General features: G+C 43.9%; 1 protein-coding gene across 1 annotated transcript in view; it reads left to right on the forward strand.

Moving 5' to 3' along the window:
• The window catches only part of adarb2 (adenosine deaminase RNA specific B2 (inactive)), a 190,093-nt gene that overhangs the window by 108,597 nt on the left and 60,280 nt on the right, over positions 1–21,216 (forward strand). The window contains exons 2-3 of the mRNA XM_069151341.1: positions 11,877–11,963; positions 12,879–13,831. Of these exons, the coding sequence (XP_069007442.1) occupies positions 11,877–11,963; positions 12,879–13,831 (1,040 nt within the window). The remainder of the gene's footprint in view (positions 1–11,876; positions 11,964–12,878; positions 13,832–21,216) is intronic.

Consider the following 21,216-nt stretch of genomic DNA (forward strand, 5'->3'; position numbering starts at 1 on the left):
ATGTTCTTCAAACATCATGCCGCAACCAAAGCATGGCAGGATGACAGATAGTCCCTTCAATATATAGTGACAAACAAATTAGTGTAAAGATGCTTCTCGCTGCATACCAGATGTGTTGGGCTCTGTGGTATGGAACAGCCGATGAAAAACTGTCCACGTCCCATCTGTGCTTCGCCGCGACCATCGGTGCAGCAATTTGTGCTGAACAAAGTAGTGCAAACAGCCAGCCTGATTATATGTGTCATAATGTGAGGCATAAAACACTGCTGGGGAAGATCACACAGAAGCTTGCAGGTTTATTTGATGAGAGGAGAGGGAGGCCGTTTAACAGGAGAGGACAGTGCGAATGTTACAGTAAACAAGGTTTGTGGGGGAGAAAATGGGAAGAAATGAAAAAGCCAAACAAAAAGTGGGAAATAGAAATTTCTTTAAGCCCTCCAAACAAATATATTGTTTCACATTAAGTTGCACCCAAAAAAAAAATCGCACTCCTTTTAGCTGTTTTTCTCCCTCACACCTTCCCTTGCCTTTCAGCCGGAGCCGGCGTCCAGGCTTGAGCTGGTGACTGCAGGGCTTTGACATCAACAGGACAATTTGTATCTAACCTCACACCTGCCTATTGACTCCCACACACTCTGAGATTGAAGACCACATGCAGGGTCACATCACCATCTGAGTGCCGTGTCAGCGAGCTTGTGCTCTTTCTGAGGCAGGCAATAAGCAGCTCTGTGTTTTTTCTGTCCTGAGAGCGGCGGCAGGTCGGGCTTTCAGGTCTGAGCGCCCGAATTCCATTTAAAAGACCCCACGAGTCAAACTAGAGAATCACAGCACTTGATATTCTGGCTTTGCATTGGCGTGGATGACAGCGCTGCGCGGCGCCGCGGCCGTGCGAGCTCTCCGCCTGAAAGCAGGATAACCGTAGGAGGGAAGACGAGCAGCAACACACTGAGGCAGACAAATTCCTGACCTGCTTAGTGTCATTACACCACAGACTTATCTCGCTCGCTCTGCCTTGTAAATACACTCGAGTGCTTGTTATCAAACGAGCGGGGCGACAAACCTCATCCAGGTCTGAGTCTCCGGCTTCCTCTGCATGCTTGTAAATGAGTCATTCTCATGGATGACAGCTTGCATTAATATTCTGTTAAGGAGGGAAGCGAGCGTGCATTAAATCCGCCACTTATCAGATAGCGATCGGGGTCTGTGTAGAAGTTTGAGGTGGGGGGGTGAAAAAAAAAAAGTCACGCCTGTTTGCTTTTAATTGCCGAAAGGTATTCGAGGGAAGGATGGTAACAGCATATGGGATTCATTTAGCTTATATCTGCGTCTGCTCCATCTCCAGGCTCCGCTGACATTTCATCTGGGGCTAGGTTCATTTTTGGGGTGACATGTTGTGTTTCTTCGCTTCATTGTTTTCATAAAGGCCTCCTCAGCACTCTGTACTATTGTTCAGAAGCTGCTATTTTAGAGCTAAAAGCTTTCGCAGTCAAAGTCAATTTTTCTACCTTTTTTCTATTCAAGGTGCGAGATGCACAGTGAAAGATTTATATATTTTTTTTACTTACATCAAAAATCATACTTTGATACTGTTCAGGCCCGAGATGTGACACTAAAAAGCTTTTATGGTGACAGTGCTCTTAAGCCTTATCCCGGTGTTGAACGTACGCCCGGCTCTCAGAGGTGAGTGCTCGAGGAGATGTGAGTGGTGTTAGGCTCCGCCGTGGACGACGAGGCAGCGCCATCGCAAGCAGCGCGCTGTACCGTCGCGCCGTCAGCCGGGACCCTGCGACAATCCAGCGCCGTCACACGCTCTGAGCAGGTTCCTGCGACGACACTCGAGCATGGCGAGTTGCCTCTCAGGAGCAGGAGAGTGTACTCTGAGTCTCGCTGTCAAAATGGAAGAGTAAAGAAAAAAAAAAAAAGTGAGAGCGAGAGAGAGAGAGTGGTGTCAAATTTTCCGCTGTGCCACAACATGATTAAGCAATTCACTGTCCACTGGAGTTCTTCTTCTCCGAACACTCCACAGAGGAATACAGTGTTGTAGTCTGGGGCCGCCTCAGTTTCAGACCTGTGTGCCAGCACTGAATTCAGAAAGTCTTTTTTGCATATACTGTATACTGTAGTGTTGAGCAGCTGTTTTTACATTAGCAGCAATGAATGGTCAGAATACAGCAAGTAATACCGGGAAATGAAAGACCAGACAGGCAATGTTTTGCAGTTGTCCAATGATGTGCAGTCCAGTTAACTCCAGTTTCACCTCTGATCTCAGGTGATTTAGTGAAAGTGCTGCTTTCTTAGTTCCTGCCAACACAACGCGTGTGACATGAATAGACTCACAAAAGCAAATGTTTTTGGCTTCTTTAAGTGGCGCCCAATCCTGGCTTCATCGCCATCTAGATTTCTTAATTATAGAATTCTCTAAAGAAAAAGCTTCAGAAAGCAGGAGCCATAGCTGTGACTGTGCTACAGCAAGCGGTACAGCTCATCAGAGTATTCAGGAGGGGTTCATAACAAGTCTTTTGATATAAAACCTAAGTATGTTAATTGGAAATCAGAATTTAGCTGACATTGTTTCTATTTGCTTTTTTTTCTAAAAGTTGGACTAGACTGATACCACTTTTTTGTCTGTATGATACATATGAAGCTATGAAACAAGGAACCAGCTGGTCTGGTTCTGTCCAAAGGTAGCAAGATCTGTCTGTAAGTACACGTTAAGTCAATTTCGTCATTCAAAGATGTCCATAAGGATCCACAAGGACCCTCTGTGGACGTGCAGCCTATAATCCGAGGCATCGCACACTGACTGCACACCTACTAAGAAAGGTAACTGGATGCCCGTTTTGTTAACTCTTTGCTGTGATTATAAGCCTAGAAAACATTTAAGTTTGCTCAGCTACTCTGAAGGGTGGATCAATCATGACCAATGGGATGGCTAAGATTTGGTGCAGAACATGTTTTATTGTGGTCAATACTGATTGGTTAAAGGATGATCCTATAGTTATAAAATGAACCCCAGGTCTACATCCATGAAGAGTCAACGACTGGAAACAATAATCAGTGAAACTTGGTCAGACTCATATATTCATAATGCAGCGAGTGAGAGTGAAACCAGACTAGTTTTGTGCACCTTATGTTGTCATTTTGTTTGTACTCTTCTGAACATCCTTGTCTTGTTCTTGTGAAGTGTACACACTGTTTTCTCTTTTTGACTTTTTCATGTTGCCCAACCAAACATCGGAAACGAAGCCGCTCCTCTTCTCTCTTCAGGAGGTCGCCGTTGTGTTTTCTAGTGGAACGTGTCCACATATGTGTTCCCTCAGCTGTTGTCTTTCAAAGTGCAATAAGGCTTTTTAGACTTTGAGTCTCCAGCTGTCCATAAACCATGAGTCGGCCTTAAAAATGAAAGAACCAAGCCAACTGTTTCCCTTGTTTGGCTCCAGTTTTGTAAGCTAACTGGCTCCTGGTTGTAGCCTTTCGTTTGACAGACAGACATGAAAGTGGGATCTTTTAACTCTCACCAAGAAAGAAAATAATTGTATTTCCCAAAATGTCAAACTCTGCTTCAAGGTTGCCAAAAATGTACGATGAAGTGTGATACTTTGCTGGCTTTCTGATTCAGAATTTGTTCCCCAAATCCTTGTAAACAGTCTGGCTTTTACTGATATTTAAGGTTTGTTCCTTTAGAATTAAATTTTCCTCCTTCTTGTCTGCTGTAATTATCATCGCATAGCGGCAAGTAAGATGCAATGTGAAAACAAATCGAATAAAAAACGTGAAGAAACCGATGTGAGAATTCCAGTTTAATCAGTCTCTCTCTCAAAGGGTCTCTCTCACACACACACACACACACACACACACACACACACACACACACACACACACACACACACACACAGCTTTTAACATGATTAAATTAAAAGAAATACCTGCCTACTTCAGTCCATAATGAAGCAAAAATTTACAGCAAATAAACAGAAAGTGATACATTTGCCTGAAGTCATCGACGTGAATATAACCAGTAAATACTGCACATACTATAACTTTCCAGTGTTTATATGGAAAGCTATTGGTGGTAAAGCTCATATTACTCTGCATGCAACATAACATCTGCTCAAAAAGACAATAAATTTGACATTAAATGTCGTTATTTCACTCTTTTCAAACATATTTTTGTTGATAACGTGAGTTGTTTGCACTGCAGCAACTGAGACAGGAGGCTTCTCTCTAAACAACCACCCAGCTAGTGTCCGTTGGCCTGCATGGGAGGCGTTTAAAGAGCATAGTAAATTGTAGCATTTACTGATAATCTGCGTGTGAGGCGTTTAGGGGACATCTATAAATTGTAGCTTCTACCGATAGCCTGCATGTATTCAGGGGGATAGCTGTAAATTATAGTGTCGACCAGTAGCCTGCATCTGGAGGACATCTGTAAATTGTTGCGGGTACCCATAGTTCCCATGTGAGGCATTAAGTGGGCATCTGTAAATTGTAGCGACAGAAAATAAGCTCCCCTCCTTTTTAAACTGCATGAGTCTCTGCAGTGGGATATCCATCAGTGTATGTTCACTTCTACTCGCTTTCTATCCCCCTTTTCATAACACACTGTATGTAGCTTTAGTTTTCCTGAAACACCACTTTCCAATAAACACTTGAACTGCTTCCTAAGAGTGATTAAAACTCGTACACATCTGTGTTGACAGGTAGGTGATACCTGAGTCTGAGGGGAAAAAAAGCTCATATGCTGCGAGCAGGAATCGTTCAGTGGTCAACATGAGCAGGTTTCTACAGCTGATCGCTTGTTTTTACTCGACAGGAAAAATGTAAGGAGCTCAATATCAGAGAACTCGAGAAATCTACACACCAACTGTGCAGTTGAATAACACATCCAACCACATTATGTCTGTTTAAATATTCTCTATCAGTCTATTTTATTCTTAGGTTACACTGGCATGAGTCATTGTTGCATATAGTTTTTTTTTTTTTTTAAATGCATTAATCATTTTTACCAGTATTTATTGATAGTCTGAAAAATAATTGTTCAATAGAGCAGATTATGATAAAAAAAAAAAAAAAAATGTCCAATAATTTGAGAAAAACTTGGGGCCAATAACTGCATGTGACTGAATGGAACTGGCACCCGTAGATAGACTGCATGAGACCGTCCTCCTCTGCCTGACTCCCATCATATACATTAAAATGGGGGAAAGAGTTTCCCATAACAAAAATACAACATTTCCTGGTGAGTTTTTGCCTTTGTTAATCTAATGTACACATGACACAGATCCACTGTTTTGAGAAATTAGGTCCACCAGCGTGAAATAAAAGTCTGTATATTGGAAGTAATAGCCTGATACACTTGCAATGTTTTTTTTTATTTTGGTATAAAAACCCTGAACCCCACCTCAACCCTCACTCCTCCAATCAGAAAAGAGCATTAAAACATCCTTTATCAGGGGTTGGTTATCTGCTAGTTATGTTTCATAATTTACTCAAGTGGAGAAACACTGCTAATCTATTCTCAACTAGGAATCTATTTCTACCCTGATCCTTTGTGATGGTTGACCTGGTTGCTTTCTGGGTCACACAAGAACAAGAGGAGCTCGCAGCGTGAGATGTACCCGCTTTCCTGCAAATTTCCTGTCTTTAAACGCATCTCCCCAAACTCCTAAAATGCTCTTCCTTTTTGTTGTCATTCTGGGCTTTTAACTTCACGTTTTAAGAGGATAACCTCTAAAATTCACACTACAAAACATGTTAGTTACATGGCATCGCAGATTCAGAAATGATGAGAAAGTAGGAAGATAAAACTGCTGCACTTTTACTACGTGGCGTTTTTTTTTTTTTTTCTCTCTTAAGAGAAGTGACAGGAATCAGGTTTTAAGCGCTGTGGAGAAACAAAGCAGCCTCTCATTTAGGGGCTCAGTGGCGTTCAGTGTCAGGAAGACAGTGAGGGACAGATGCAGACAAGAAGGAGAGAGAGAGACAGAGAGAGAGAGAGAGAGAGAGAGAGCGAGAGAGTGAGAGAGAGAGTGGATGATTTCCCCCAGCGCCTGTTTCAATAGTGTCTCCCGTCGCTCATCTGACCCATTCGTTATGCTGAGCCATGGGGAAATCTGATTGGGCTCATTACCCTCTCCTCAGAACTGATGCAGGAATCGCAAGGAGAGAGAGAGAGAGAGAGAGAGAGAGCCTCTCCTGCAGCTCATTGTGAATGGACACCATCACCAGTGTTGTCACTATCAGGAGCGTATGGCCATCTGCCAAGGCTCTCCCTATCCTATCTCACCTGGCGCTCCTCCGCCTCCCAGCCTTTGTGGGGCGAAAACAAATGAGCGACGTCTCCTCTCGTCATGTCCTGGTGCAGTCAGTTGGGGGGGGTGGATGCTAGTGAGCTGAGACTATTGGCATGCATTGTCTCATTCATTCGGGAGGCCCGCCGCTGAATGAGAAGGGATGGATGACAGATACCGTGAAGGGCACGCAAGGTAACAATGTCCACATCAGCGGAGGTGATTGGTGGTACGTTTGATGAACTTAATAGCAGGCTGGCTCTTTCTTCTCCGCTTTGAAGTGAGGCTTTCACAGAGAGGCTTGCCGATTCACCTTATTTTGCCCCGCATGTCATATAAAGTCACTGGAAGGATATAGGTGGTGCATGGAAATTTGGAAACACAAAGCTGACCTCTCTGCAGGCAGCTTAACCTTTTCATCGCCACCAACGGACACACAAAAAGAGCACATTTCCATCTGACTGAACGCCACATGATTTCTGTGTAAAGGAACTTTTTAGGTCTGGCACCCAAATGGACTTCCTGACTCACACATACGTACTGGTAATAATATTTGTGGTTCGACTAATTCTTCTTCAAATCCCAATTTCCAGCAGATGAGTTATTTATGTCTGCTGATATGCACAAGTGACCGTTTGCGAAAGGCCTTCTTTCGCTAATAGTTAGTATTTGAATTTACCAGGCTGACGATGTGCATTATGTTTGCAAGAAAATCTGTTCCACTTATAAATGTAAAACACCAAAAAGACCTCGCTCATAACTCAGAGCACCGTGTGCTTCATAAACACAGTCAGAGGTGACATTTCCAATATTGAACTCTGAACTCCGCTGCTTACCGCCGCACACTTGATTCAACATCAGTTATTCAACGCACGATGATATTTCCTCCTCAATAGCTACTTCCTGAGACATTTGAAGTGAACCGTGCTCCATTGAGAGTGAAAAGAAATGTTTCGAAGAGGTTGCATGAAATTATACTGACCTGAAGAGCTCTGTAGACAAAAACCTCTACTCTGACAGTGAATGTGAAGCTCGTCCAAATAAAAATCCTTTGAATTCAAAATAAAAGGGTCCTCTCAGGCGTTCATGCCGTCTGCTGATGAGTCCAGCACGTCTGCAAGCACGAAGGATAATGCACTAAATCTTTTTCCTCTGTATGTCATTGACTTTTTAAGGATGGCAGTTTGTCTGTCACTGCTCTGGTCCAGACTGAAATATCGCAACAGCTTTGGTAGCATTGTCATGAAACTTTGAACAACCATTCAAGGTCCCCAGAGGATGAGGCCAAGTGACCTGATCACGTGACAGTTCATCCGCTACCATCATCAGGACACATTTTAGATTTTACCATCCAGTGAGATTCCTGGCTCCGCCCGCCTTTTGCTCATAGCGTCAGTCTTCAGTAGTCTGGAAACCCTGTTTGCATGAAGGGTCATTCAGCCACTGTGAAAGATGGACCAATCAGGGACCGGTTCGATGAAGCGAACAGTTGTTGCACAAAGATCGAAGGTTTTTAGGAATTGAAGCCGGAGCGAGAATAATGTCCCAAACAAAAATTCAAAAAGGCTGAAATGGCCATTTACTGTCATGGCACATATGAGTCTGCTCACATTGGGGGAGGGAGTCTCTATTGTTTACAGCTCAGTGTGTTTCAGCGCACAACATACGTCACATAGTGGTCAACGTCCCCCTGGGAGGAAGAGGAGGGAGCCGCTGTCGACAAGTTCGCACTGATAAAGAGAGGAAGTTTATCATCAGTGGTGTAGTGGGTGCGAACGGGAGATCCAAAATGTCTAAATTCTTTAAAATCAAACAAAGCAATAAAGTGAAAAATAGTACACTTTTAAAATATTTTTTTTATGTATTAAATTACTGTTTAAACATCTGCTAGATGTCAGTTATTCAAATTTGTATTTATTATTTTGATCTATTTTTTATTTTTTTTACTTTGTCAAAGAAGGTTTTTTTAAGCCAAAATGAAAACCATTAATTGTCCAGTCTTGGACCATGAGCGTAGCTTTGACACAAGCTGCCAACAGCTAAACAAAAGCAAAACAATTACCTTTTTAACATGATTCTTATGCAAGTATGACACAATAATTTGATTGGTTAAAGGCTGCTCCACTAGTTTTAAAATGAAGCTAAGGTCTCTGAGCGACAGCTACTCAGAACAAGCCAACACCCAATCTATTCATAAAGCTAATGTGGGTCTGGTATCACCAGGCTAATCCTGTTCTGCTTTAGCTGCACTTCAGGTCTTCACTAAATTGTTAAATATAAAATGGCTTTTCTAGCTTTTGCCTTGACGAGCAGGATTTATGTCCCTACTACAGATCTATTGTATATTCACGTGACAGCAGTGAAGGAGACCAGAATAAAATATCAAACTACGGGTGTTTGTCTGTTGTAAACCTGTAGATTTGAGCGTCAGCATCCTCAGCTTTTTTTTTTGTTTGTTTTTCGCCCCGAGGAGGATAAGATTTTCTTCTGCTGTAGCGTCTTCTGGTTTTAAAGCTCGTGATACATCGTGTATCGTGTGTGCATCCGTTGACACCAAGTCCCGGTGTCTCGTTGCCCACTGGGCTCTTTGTCTCGGCAGAAGCTGTTGAGTGGGAGGTTGAGACCCCTTCGGCGAAACAGGATTATCAAATATACATTGCAGGCGTTTCGGGCTCCGGTGTGAAAGCCCGGGCTCCTGTGTGTTAATTGCCGGCCTCACTGTGCTCTCTAATTTCATGCTCGATGTGAACATTTGTCTTTCACGCTACACAGGAAGTGGATGCATTGAGCGAAGATATGCTGCAGCAACCAACAGACCTTTAAAGACCCTTCCTTTTGCCACATTTGTAAACACACCAGACAACCATGTCGTTGTTGTTGTTGTTGTTTTTTTTACTGTAAATGGGGCTTTAAAAACAATGTAAACTGATTTGAAAATGGTCTGTATAATGACACTGTTGGCCGAGGGAGTCATTTAGGGCCAAATTGACACTTGTGTTGGGCTTTAGTCCGTAATTAGGTCAGAATGCAAACGCTTGTATTGTGATGTTGGCCCACAAGGAGCAGCACGGCTGCAGCCTCGGTGTTTAGAGTGAAGCCATGTGTGTCAGAGTGACTCATTGAGCCCCTCTAGTGCCGCTGAGCTGCGAGGAGAGAGAGCTCCGGGGGCCGAGCTCATTCACAGCCTCGCGCTCTTATCAAAACGGGTTTATGGCTCTGTAATGTGGCGCCCCGTTTATGCGGCGTTTAGCTACGCTGTTGCCGCCCCGGGCCTGAATACTGGAGTAGACTTTAGAGGACGTCTTGACCTCCGGCTCACCCTCGAACACCTCCCCCAACACACCTTCAGTCCATAAACTCATTCTACCTCTTGTTTCTTCCTCCTGCTTTGTTTCCTCCTCTCCCTTTCTCATCGCCTCCCCGGACTTCTTGTCCACCACTGTTTCCTCCCCCCGTGTTGCCGCTCCCTTACCTTTCTCTTTTATTGATCATTAGCTGGTGCTGGGAAGAGAGAGGAGGTTTAATTAAGGAGCCAGACTGATCTGTCAATTCTGCTCAGTGCTGCATGGAGAGCACCAGACCAAGCGATGGCCCTAATAGGGCTTCGTACTGTAAACAACACGCACACCTGGACAGCGGCGGGCCCCTGGGAGGAAGAGGAGGGAGCCGCTGTCGACAAGTTAGCACTGATAAAGAGAGGAAGTTTATCATCAGTGGTGTAGTGGGTGCGAATGGGAGATCCAAAATGTCTAAATTCTTTCAAATCAAATAAAGTAATAAAGTGAAAAATAGTACACTTTTAAAATATATATATATCAGTTATTCATCTTTTTATTTATTATTTTGATCTATTTTTTTTATTATTTTTTTACTTATTCAAAGAAGATTTTTTTAAGCCAAAATGAAAACCATTAATTGTCCAGTCTTGGACCATGATCGTAGCTTTGACACAAGCTGCCAACAGCTAAACAAAAGCAAACGCCTTTTTAACATGATTTGTATGCAAGTACGACACAATAATTTCTGTTTACTCTCACTTCAAATTTTCTCTTGGGTTGAAACAACATCCGTGAGTTTTCCAGATTTTTTGTGCCACACATTAACAGCGTGATTTTGAATATGTATACAACATGAAACTAGACTAGATTTGATTGGCATATTGCAGTGCAGCAACTTACACAGCTCTTTACAGTAACAGCTGATTCAGTCAGGGTCTTTGTCAGGTATAATATTATCCTCCGTGACCATCACATGACCGCCTCTCACATCAACCAAAGACCGCTTTGCTTTAAAAAGACGTTCTGTGTTGTCTATAATCCTGAGTTCTCTCTACCATTGATACATCATTGACAGCTGCACTTTTAATGTCATCTGTTTCTTGTCCTCTAGTGCCACTGCCGACTCAGCGAAAATTTGTTTGGTGATTTCTAAGAGCAGGACTTGAAAGTCCGTGGTGACTTTTGTGAATGAAACAGGAACAAGCTGCCTTGTATAACATTTTCAGGAATGTTGCTTATGCAAATGTACAAATTTCTGGAACGAGCACCTCTGCTGTTTAAGGGTGCTTTCACACCTAAATTGCTTGGTTTGGACTTTCAGACTTTTTTCAGTGAAGTTGGAACCAGAATTGTAGGATGTAAACGTTGCCTCTGGTCACGGTCCAGACTGAAGGTACAAAATTTGGTCCACGGTTTGGTTCGACTGTTGAGTGAAAACACCTTTTGGATGGTTTGGAAGTTGAGGCAGGCTATCGTCACCGGTCAACGAGCCGAAGTAACACGTGGAGGGGAGACAACGTGTTTCATTGTAATTTAGTGTGACAAAGAAATCAAAAGTCAACTTAAATAAAATGCCAAAAAATTCAAACGTATTTTCTGAGCAGAAGATAATGCCATCATCATAATAATAATAATAATAATAATAATAATAATAATAATAATAATAATAGTATAGTGGCAACAAACAATCTGTTCATTCTTCTTTCAACATTCAGTCGGAAAAGGCTAATTGACAACACGCTCATGCCAGACACACGCCCGGCTACAAACCAATTATTTGTCAATGGTTTGTCCAATCATTGTCAAGTACAGGGAGCTGCAGCCTAAATAGGTGATGACAAGAAGACGTAGGTTCACCGTGAAAAGGAGTTTTTGCTCACAAAAGTGCTTCGTAAAACCAAAACTATCCCGATCAAATGTGTTCAATGTAGCATGAACCTTGCTCCAGACTCACAGTTGCCATAAGTGTGTGCTGTTATGAGAATGAGGTGAATCTGAGTACCGGCAAACCTCACAGAAAACAGTCAGATGGTCAGGGAAAGAAATGTTGGAGCACAAAGTCTATGTCACTGATGTGTGTGTGTGTGTGTGTGTGTGTGTGTGTGTGTGTGTGTGTGTGTGTGTGTGTGTGTGTGTGTGTGTGTGTGTGTGTGAAACAGCCCTGTGTGCATACTCCCACTCTGTTACGTGTCGTCTGTGGCTTCCGTGTCGGGCCGCTGATGATCTGCGGCTTTAATCGATAAAACTATCAAAACATCTCCGCTGCTGCCCTCTTGTTGACTCTGCGTGTCTCTTGTCTCTCCTCCAGAGAAAGTCAGTATGCTGTCAGCATTGATCGCTCCCTTCAAGTACATAAGCCCGGGGACCAGCAGCACAGAGGACGAGGACAGTTTAAGTAAGCTGCTGCCTCTTTTCTTTCTGTCTGTCAGCACGCTGCGCTCACTCTCTCAGTGGCAGGCCTGATATGGAAATCATCTCTGTGTCGCCCGCATAATTAATTATTTGGCAAATGAGCTCTTTGATTACACAGCTTGTGTGTTAAACTCTGTATTCTTATTAAACTGAGCCATTAAATATTAAATGTGAGGGTTCGTGATAAATAAGTCTTTAGATAGATACAAGCAGGCCTGCGCACGCTATCATCCGGAGCTACAATCTGCCCACCAGTGAACGCCTCCCGTCCCACCGTTAACATTCTCGTGGCAAGATCTGAGCGCCCTATTTTTGTTCATTTCCCATCAGAAATGCAACACGCCGCCACTTCCCCATAACTAGGTTTGAAGAGCGTATCACAGCTGTTCAGACTTTGCTCTCACGGAGGATAGAAGTGTGAAATAAAGCGGGGCGACAGACATTTCTCATCCTTTTTCTCCAAATGTCTGCCACTCGACGCGACCCCCACCCTTCCCACCCCCATCACAAATAGGATTGATGCTTTGCATTGGCCACCGGGACCCATGTTTCCCTACTCACCACGCAGATTCAGAACCAATTTGGAGGCAGATTACAGGATGATTCGGCAGATAACATTGCCATTTTAGGGGATTTGTATTTGGGTTTTAAAATACTTAAATATGATGGAGCCCCGTGGTATGAAGTGGGCTCGGCTCAGGGAGATGATTGTAGATGTGTTCATTACCATTTCATTGTGTATCAAGTGGCTCAATCTGCCTCGAGAGATTTTCCTTGATTCATTTTGTTCAGCCAGGATAAACCTGAATGTCGCGCAGTAATGACTGCTTCCTTTTCAATCTTGTGTTGTGAGTTTTTTTTATCAGCCTGAATGACATTGTTTCTGTTTTTAATGCAGGCACCAGCAGTGCAGAGGTAAAGGAGAACCGTAATATTGGTAACTTAGAGGAGCGCTCAGTAGGATCAGGAGAGTGTCAGTCGCTTTTCTGCTCCGACTCCACAAGAAGCAGCAGCTCCGGTCTGAAGAGGAAACGTCCTCTGGAGGAAGACAACAACGGGCACCTGTGTCAGCTCCGTCTGATCTATAAGAAACTGTCCTGGTCCGAGGCTCCAAAGAACGCGCTGGTGCAGCTGAACGAGCTGCGGCCGGGTCTGCAGTACCGCCTGGTGTCTCAGACGGGCCCCGTCCACGCTCCCGTCTTCTCCATCGCTGTGGAGGTCAACGGGCTGACCTTCGAGGGCACCGGTCCCACAAAGAAGAAAGCTAAGATGAGGGCTGCAGAGCTGGCCCTCAAGTCCTTCATCCAGTTCCCCAACGCTCCCCAGGCCCACCTGGCCATGGGAAACATCTCCAACCCTTCGGCCGACTTCACCTCAGACCAGGCTGACTTCTCTGACACGCTCTTTAAGGAATTTGAGTCTTCGCCATGCGCCGATGGCCTCTCGCTCTGCAACTCGGCCACCGAGAGCGAGCTGCTATCGAGTGAGCTGCTGAGACATGGACGGTTGCTTCGCCACACCTTGGACCTGATGGTGCAGGCTCAGCAGAGGCTGGGCGGGATTGTTCCGGAGCCCAATGCCCCCAAGAGCCCCGTGGCGTTGCTCAACGAGCTCCGGCCGGGCCTGCGCTACGCCTGTCTTTCAGAGCGAGCCGAAGGCCGGCGGCTGCGGAGCTTCGTGATGGCGGTGCGTGTGGACGGGCGGATATTTGAGGGCTGCGGTCGCAGCAAGAAGCTGGCAAAGACCCAGGCGGCCCAGTGTGCTCTTCAGGCCCTCTTCAACATCAGGACGGCCCCTGAGGGGAGGACAGGCCTCAAAGCCAGCAGGAAGAGTTGTCCTCATTTACCCCAGGTGAGTACAGACACATCCCCAGTGCCTGTCTTCTGCTAAGCTTCTTTGGCAGCCACTTCACTTCCTACAGGGGCCTGTAATGACCAAAACAGCAGGCGTGCAGCGAAAATCCAAACACCTTCCAACAAGTAATTAAGGAGGGAAGGAGATAGGAGCTAAAGAGAGCGGGATGGAAGGAGAAGTAGTGACAGGGCTGATAAAGATAAGCGTAAGCAAGCTGGCATTTATCGTGCGTCAAAAATAGTGAAAATACATCCACAGTTTGTGTCCTTGTGTTCAGGTGCATCTTCTGCAAAGCCCGGATCTCGAGTAAACAATATCTGTTTGTTGTTCTGTTTAAATACAAAACATGTAAATGAAGCTAATTATTGTCCCCGTGCCTGACATACCAGATATCTCCATTACGACACAAATGAGTTTTAGTTGGTTTTTTTTGCAGTCGTATGTGTTTGTGGAGCTGTAATTGGGAGAGTTTTGTAATTTTGCAAAATCTCCTGTTTCCTCATGTGTGGCATCACAGTGTCTACAAACATTAATTCAATCTGTTGCCCAAAGGAAATAGAGAAAGCAAAGAGCAAATCGACAAACAAACCACTGAGACCAATCCCATGCTCATTTACCCAAATATGTAAATAGCAATCAGAGCGAGGAAACTAGTTTTTGAGAAACTTGAGGAAATTGGAGAGCCTAAAGACACGGCGGCGGCTGGATCGGCTGGCACTTGTTGACAGCCATTTCAAACTTTGGTGCAGCTGCAGAATTTCATCTTCAGTAAATCTGCCCTGAGTAGATAGTCACACTGATTTCGGTTGTTTGCGGTTGTTTGCGAACACAGGACCTTCATATCCAAACTGTCCAGGTCACATCGGTTACTGAAAGTGAAACTTTCAGTTTCCCCCCACCGTCCTATCACGGTGCAACACAAAAGGAACGTCGGAAACACGGCACTCTCGAGGTCTTGCATGAAAAAATTAAGCCGTTCACATCCAAATCGTCCTCTCCCTAAAGTCTTCCCTCGAAGCCGTCTGTCGACACACTGTGCACCCTGCAGGGTACGTGTTGTATTAACATTCTTTTCTAGCCTTGAAGAAATAAACTGGCAAGAGTGTCCTTCCCCAGAGCACGACATCAACCCAACAAACCTGCACATGTTTGCCTGGGAGAAACTTTTTCTTTTTCTCCCCACTGCCACGGTGTCTAAAAGGATTTTAAGAGGATTTGCCGCACCCGTTTAGTTCCAGAAAGCACTCGCTTGTGGAATTTCTTGAAAGTCAGCCGTGCTGTCTGCCAGGCTCAAGAAACGTTTTATTTTCATTGGTAAAGGACAAAGATGTGCATACAATATTCACGCACGCGCACGCCAATAAACATGTGGCCAGGCAACGTACCCGTGGGTATAAAGCGCTACGTGTCTGAAGTGTTGCGTAATGGTAATGCAAAGCCCTCCAGCTCACACACACTGTCCCTATGTTCACATGTGAGCCACTCTTCTTGCCAAGCGTTGATTGCACGGGCAGTGGTTGACTACACTGCAGATGTGACGCGTAATGTGGGGGTGGTTGCCAGCTGTAGCCTGAGGGGAGAGCAAACGGTGACGGTGTGGTGCTATGCCAACTTCTGTGTGTCAGCTCAGGCTGTTCTCTTTCCTCAGAATTCCCACCAGCTCCACCTGTTGCAGGAGGAATCTTTGTTGTGAAGATATCCCGTACCGCCAATGGTTTTATTTCTAAAGGGTCGTATCATTTCCCCGTCAGAAGTGGTCATAGTCGTTAACCTTGAGGTGAAAGTATGTAAAGATAGTCCCTGGAAGTCAAAAGACAACGTAACGTTAACTGTACTTCTACATAAAACAAACACCAGAGGAGCCAGACTGTTCTGTAGCCTTTTTTGCTGAGGTTGTTGGTAACGTGAGGTTGTTTCCATTGTCCACCTCCGTACTTCGGATTGTAAGAAGTTGACATTTTGAGTGAGAAAGTTTTGAGTGAGATAAAAAGGGAAATCTGACCTGCTATTCTTAGCTATTAAATAGTAAATAATAAACTATTATCCATATTGGATAATCCTGACCACCCTCTCCACCACCTGCTGCAGGGACAGAGGAGCACTTTCTCTAAAAGACTCCTCCAGCTCCGCTGTCACAAGGACAGATACAGGAGATCATTCCTGCCGACCGCAATAAGACTACAATAACTCACCTCTGGCAAAATCCATCACATAACAATAACACTGTTGACTGTGTTTCTTGGTTGTTTGTATATAATATATATAGATATATACTGTACTGTATATACTGTATATACTGTGCATTTTATATTTTTTTTACTGCTATTTTATTGCTTTTCTATTGCTCTATTATTATCTTATTGCTTCTGTATGCTGCTGTAGCGAAAAAATTTCGGGATTAATAAAGTAACTACCTAACCTAACCTAACCTAGTTGTCGTAGCCGTTTGAAGTGCTGCCAAGGAGCTGACCAATCAAAACAGAGCTCACTCATTGGGACAGGGCCTTAAAGAGACAGGAGCCTATTTCAGACTCAAGCTGAACGGAAGGGCTTCCAATGTTTCTGAAAGGTTGCATACGTACATCTGAGTTATTCGTTAATTTAAAAAATTATTTTCCTTCATTAAGTTCTCAGATGGTTTCATTTGTCCAAATTTGTGTGACTTAGACAGTCAGAACTATTTTACAACAAAATTTCATTCAATATAAATACGTATTTTCTCAGTTCGTGCCCCACCTGACTTCGTTTACGATGATTAAATTAATTTTGAAGATGTACCACACACGCAAACCTAGCTTAGCTTCTGTATTACCTCGTTCACTCTCAGACCCCTGCATACCGTCTCTATTTACACAAAATAGTTCCTTCTGGAAAAGGATGCTATGTGTCATCTTAATGGTTGACACAACCTTTAGTCTGATTGGTTTACTTTAAAAACCCACCGGTCAGCGGTACAGGACAGCATGAGGTTCAGATGACACCTTTTGTGTTTCTTAAATGAATTTTTAGAATTCAACACTTATGGGTGCCAATGAAAGTAAGGACAGAAGGATGGGACACATTCTCCGGATATTGTACTGACTCAAGAGAGTGGAACATGAGGATGAGGATTTGTATTAGTCCTTCAAACTTGGACTGAGCTGAGCTGGAAGGCTGGAAACTCCAGGATCCATCCCTCTAATGAAATATTTAAACTCAGCAGAGCTGCAGGAGGCTGTCTTCCTCTCAGGCCCTTCTGACTTCACATGCATACCAAGGAATAAAACAAGGAGACTGACGACAAGCATACGAGTGCATATCCACACATGCGATAGACCAGGGGTGGGCAAACTTTTTGGCTCAGGGGCCACATTGACTTTTACAGTTTGACAGACGGGCCGGGCCAGCACCAGATGCATACATATCAAACATAAATATGAAAAAGGCGTTACAGTGTTAATACTTAACGTTCACTTTTAGTGGGAACAGTGTTGTTGATCACCCTTCTTTGCCAGTGCATCGAAGTCTGGTGTTAGTTTTGTTGTGTGTTCTCAGAACAGATCTGAGGTGTTCATCATTCAACTGGGATCTGTGAGGTGCTTTGTTGGTGTTCATCACACTAAAAGTCTGTTCACACACGTACGTAGAGACAAACAACACCAGCATCTTCTGGGACATCTTCTGGATGTTTGGAAATTTGGCTGCTTTAATGAAGCATCCAGTTTAAGAGAGTTGAACTTCTCCTTTAAGACGGTGTCACATTGGAGATCAATCATTTCCAAATGTGTGATGAGCTCATTTTTTCTAATTTGTTCTTGCTCTCAGGACACAAGATACCTGCTGTCTCTACCACGCACTCTTTGAGAAACTCCCCTTCGGAGAAAGGCTTGCTGGTCTTTGCTAATTTGAATGCCAGCAAATAACTTGTCTTCGTGCTTGATTCTTGGATGGCAGTTTGTCAGATAAAGGTGTTTTGCTGAGCCTGCAAACTATCTGCCGACCTCCGAGCGGTCGCCGTCTGTTCTTGCGTTGACTGGTTGTTAGCGCAATTAGCATGCTCGGTGGAAAAGTGACGGCTGATGTTGTATTCCTTTAAAACCGCAACGGTTTCTTGGCAAATAAGACACACGGCCTTCGACCGGACTTCAGTGGAAAAGTATTTAGTCGTCCGTTCCTTATTAAACACTCGGCGCTCGCTGTCGACTTTTCTTTTCTTTGGCCTGTTCATTGTTGCAGATGTGTTCAGAGCAGCAGCAGAGTAACAACAGAGAGCAGCCCAGCCTCCGCAAAATCAATCAAGTCAATGTGTCACTGCGCCTAGTGCGCCACCTGGTGGACCGCCGGGTATTACAGGACAAGGTCAAATGAATGCAGTCGTAATTATGATATGATTTGATTTGGGCAATTCTGTACCAATCTTCAGTGGGCTGGATTAAAAAGACCAACGGGCCGCATGTGGCCCGCGGGCCGTAGTTTGCCCACCCCTGCGATAGACTCTCCGGTAGTAATAGCCTATACTTTTCTCCAGCCCTCCTACACTCATGTCTCTGGGAATTGACTTGAACAATCACAGCAGAAAGGAGGCAGTGGGCTGCAGTCTGCTTGGCTTTAAAGAGCTATTTATCTTCCAGCAAGGACTTTCATTTTCTGTTCCTTCATTTAACCTTTATTTATCTGGGGAAATCAAACCACAATGTATTCTGCAGAGATGCTTCGCCTTACATCCACCGAACTCCTCTTATTCATAGCTGAGAAAAGTCCAGTTCAAGCGCAGGCCTGTGTTGAGAGTTACCTGCCTGGCTCAACAGCACGTCCGCAGTAGTAGTTCAGGGAAGGGAGGTAGACTTGGCAGATCAGGTGATTCAATGGAGCAACCTTCTAGCTACAAAACCAGTTCTTTAGGGGACAATTATTAAAGGTGGGGAAGGGTGATGAATTATATATTTTATTATATATATTTTTTAAAAACAATGCTCTCCTCGTCCTTATTAATATTTTCTTTGACCCTTCTCCGCGATATTTCAGAATAGAGCAGCAGACTGCTCTATATTTTTTTAATAAAGCACTGCTTAATAAATGATTACAATAGCCATCATATGAGTGAACCCCACCCAACCTAACCCCACCCCCAAACCTATGTTCAAATAGTACACAGTAGTTTTCCCCATCGTGTTGTGGTATCAATTGTAATCGCTGCCTGAATTATGTTCACAGACATTTTTTATTTTTTTTATTTTTTTATGATTAAAGCACATTATGGCATTATGTGCCACAGTGTCTTTGACACTCAAGACTAAAGGTTCACACCTTGAGTTGTGTCTGTGGTTAGGTTTAGGCAAAAAAAAGGCTGGTGTCAAAAATAAGTATAAAAAAGTGTAATTCTTTGATCACGTTGAGGTGATATTCAATAATAAGACTTGTCATTTATGCGATCCATAATCAGCTCATCGCAAGAAGGCTCTTGGTTCGAACCTGATGATCGGCTGGGCCCTTTCTATGTGGAGTTCGCATGTTGTACTTGTGCCTGTGTGGGCTTCCTACAGGTGCTCTGACTTCTTCCTACAGTCTTTCATATGCATTTCATATGCATGTTAGGTTAGTCGGTGGGTCTAAATTGCCCGTAGGTGTAAATGAGAGTGTGAACGTTTGTCTGTCTTTCTGTGTTGGCCCTGTGATGGACAGGTGACCTGTCTAGGTTGTACACTGTCTTCACCCAATGTCAGCTGGGATACGCTCCAGCCTCCATGACCCTGTTCAAGATAAACATGGCAGTAAACCTCTATATTTTACACATAAAAAAACATAATTTTGATATCGCCATTTAAACTAGAAAATATGAAATAGAAATACAGAACTATGAAACATAAAGTTAAACAACCGTCCCCTCCAGATCATTTTTATACTGTCCCTAAACTCAACCTCAAGGTGACATCAGCCTCCAAACGTAACTGTTAGTCTTCATTATTAATCAGTCGACAGGAAACTGTTCTTAAATCCTGTCCACCGCACTATAGTTACCAGAAAATGTCTTTGCCCTATTAAAGCCTGCACATTGAAGTGAGAAAGTGCCGGAGTAATCCTGACACCCATTTTACCAAGTGGAATGATTACCCCACTGTTCAGGCCTTGATTGGCCACTTAATCTCCACTCGCCGTCGCAACGCACTGCAGTGTTGCCAAGTCGACTGAGCCCGAGACTCGTGTGCGGCTGCTGGGAAGGCGGAGAGTCAGCAGGTCTGTGTGGAAGGACAGTGCGGAGGTCAGTGGTCAGGACGCCGCGCTCTGCTACCCCGGATTAAGGCCCATTTGAATAGGGAAATGTGCTCGGTGGCAGAGCTGAATGAAAATTAGGGTTAATGGACGGGCTGAGGAAAAGAAGGCTGCAGACCAAAAAATGAAGCAGATCTGCCTTCTGGTTGCATAAAAAGTAACACAATTTTTTCATTACATTAGCTGAGATCAAACATGACTCTGTGTTGTCCTTTAGTTTATTGCACTTCACAAAGATTTAGTTCTCTCTTAATGTGAAGCATCACAGATAGAGAGGGATACAGACTGGTCAAGTGGAGTAATTTCGCTGCCTCCGCCGCGGCAAATTGAATATGATTTCAGACACGTGAAGGTGACCCCTGTCAGCCGCTGAGCCGCTTGCAGATTGTTTTCTTTGTCTAATCTCTCCCACTTCTAATCTGTCTCAATATAAACAGCTGTGACAGGCTGATCATTAATTAATATTGCCACAACAAATTAGCGACAGCGATAGCCTGGCCAGGCTAAGATAGAAATCCACCAATTCAGGGAGAGAGAGGGAGAGAGAGAGAAGGTGTGAACAGCACATTAGAGAGGACTTGATTAACAGCTTTGGAGACCTTGCAGATAGTGTTACAGCCTCAGCATGTGGACAGTGATGGCGACAGATACACACACACAGTGACAGCTACCAGGAGACTGTACTCACGGGATCCGCTGTGATTATCAACAGAAGTGTCGCGGTGCAAATGGCCTGATAAAACATCTGCATCCATCACGAGGCGCACATCCAGTGGTGGAGGGCTCATTCAGGCAGGCTGAAATTAATGTAGAAAAATGCTTGCAATGCTTTAGGATGTACAATTAAAAAAAAAAAAAAAAAAAAAAAAAAAAGAATTTCAGGAGTTTAGCTGAAGTTGAGCAAAATGTATTACTTTACAGCATCCAGGCTCAGTTTATTTTTAAATGTCTAAAACAGGAGCAGATCAGACAGGTTGTAAATAAACAACCTCTCCCAAACCTTTTCAGAGGAGGAAATGAAGAAAATAAAGTCTTACCCAAACTATCATATGTACTCATCTCAGTCTACAGATCGACTACCTGGTTCAACTTTAGCTCATGTACCTGCTGTAACTGTCAAGTGTGTCTTATTT

The sequence above is a fragment of the Embiotoca jacksoni genome, unplaced genomic scaffold, assembly GCF_022577435.1.
Source record: "Embiotoca jacksoni isolate LCO1_2020_lvr unplaced genomic scaffold, fEmbJac1.0.p SCAF_17, whole genome shotgun sequence".
Lineage (NCBI taxonomy): Eukaryota > Metazoa > Chordata > Actinopteri > Embiotocidae > Embiotoca > Embiotoca jacksoni.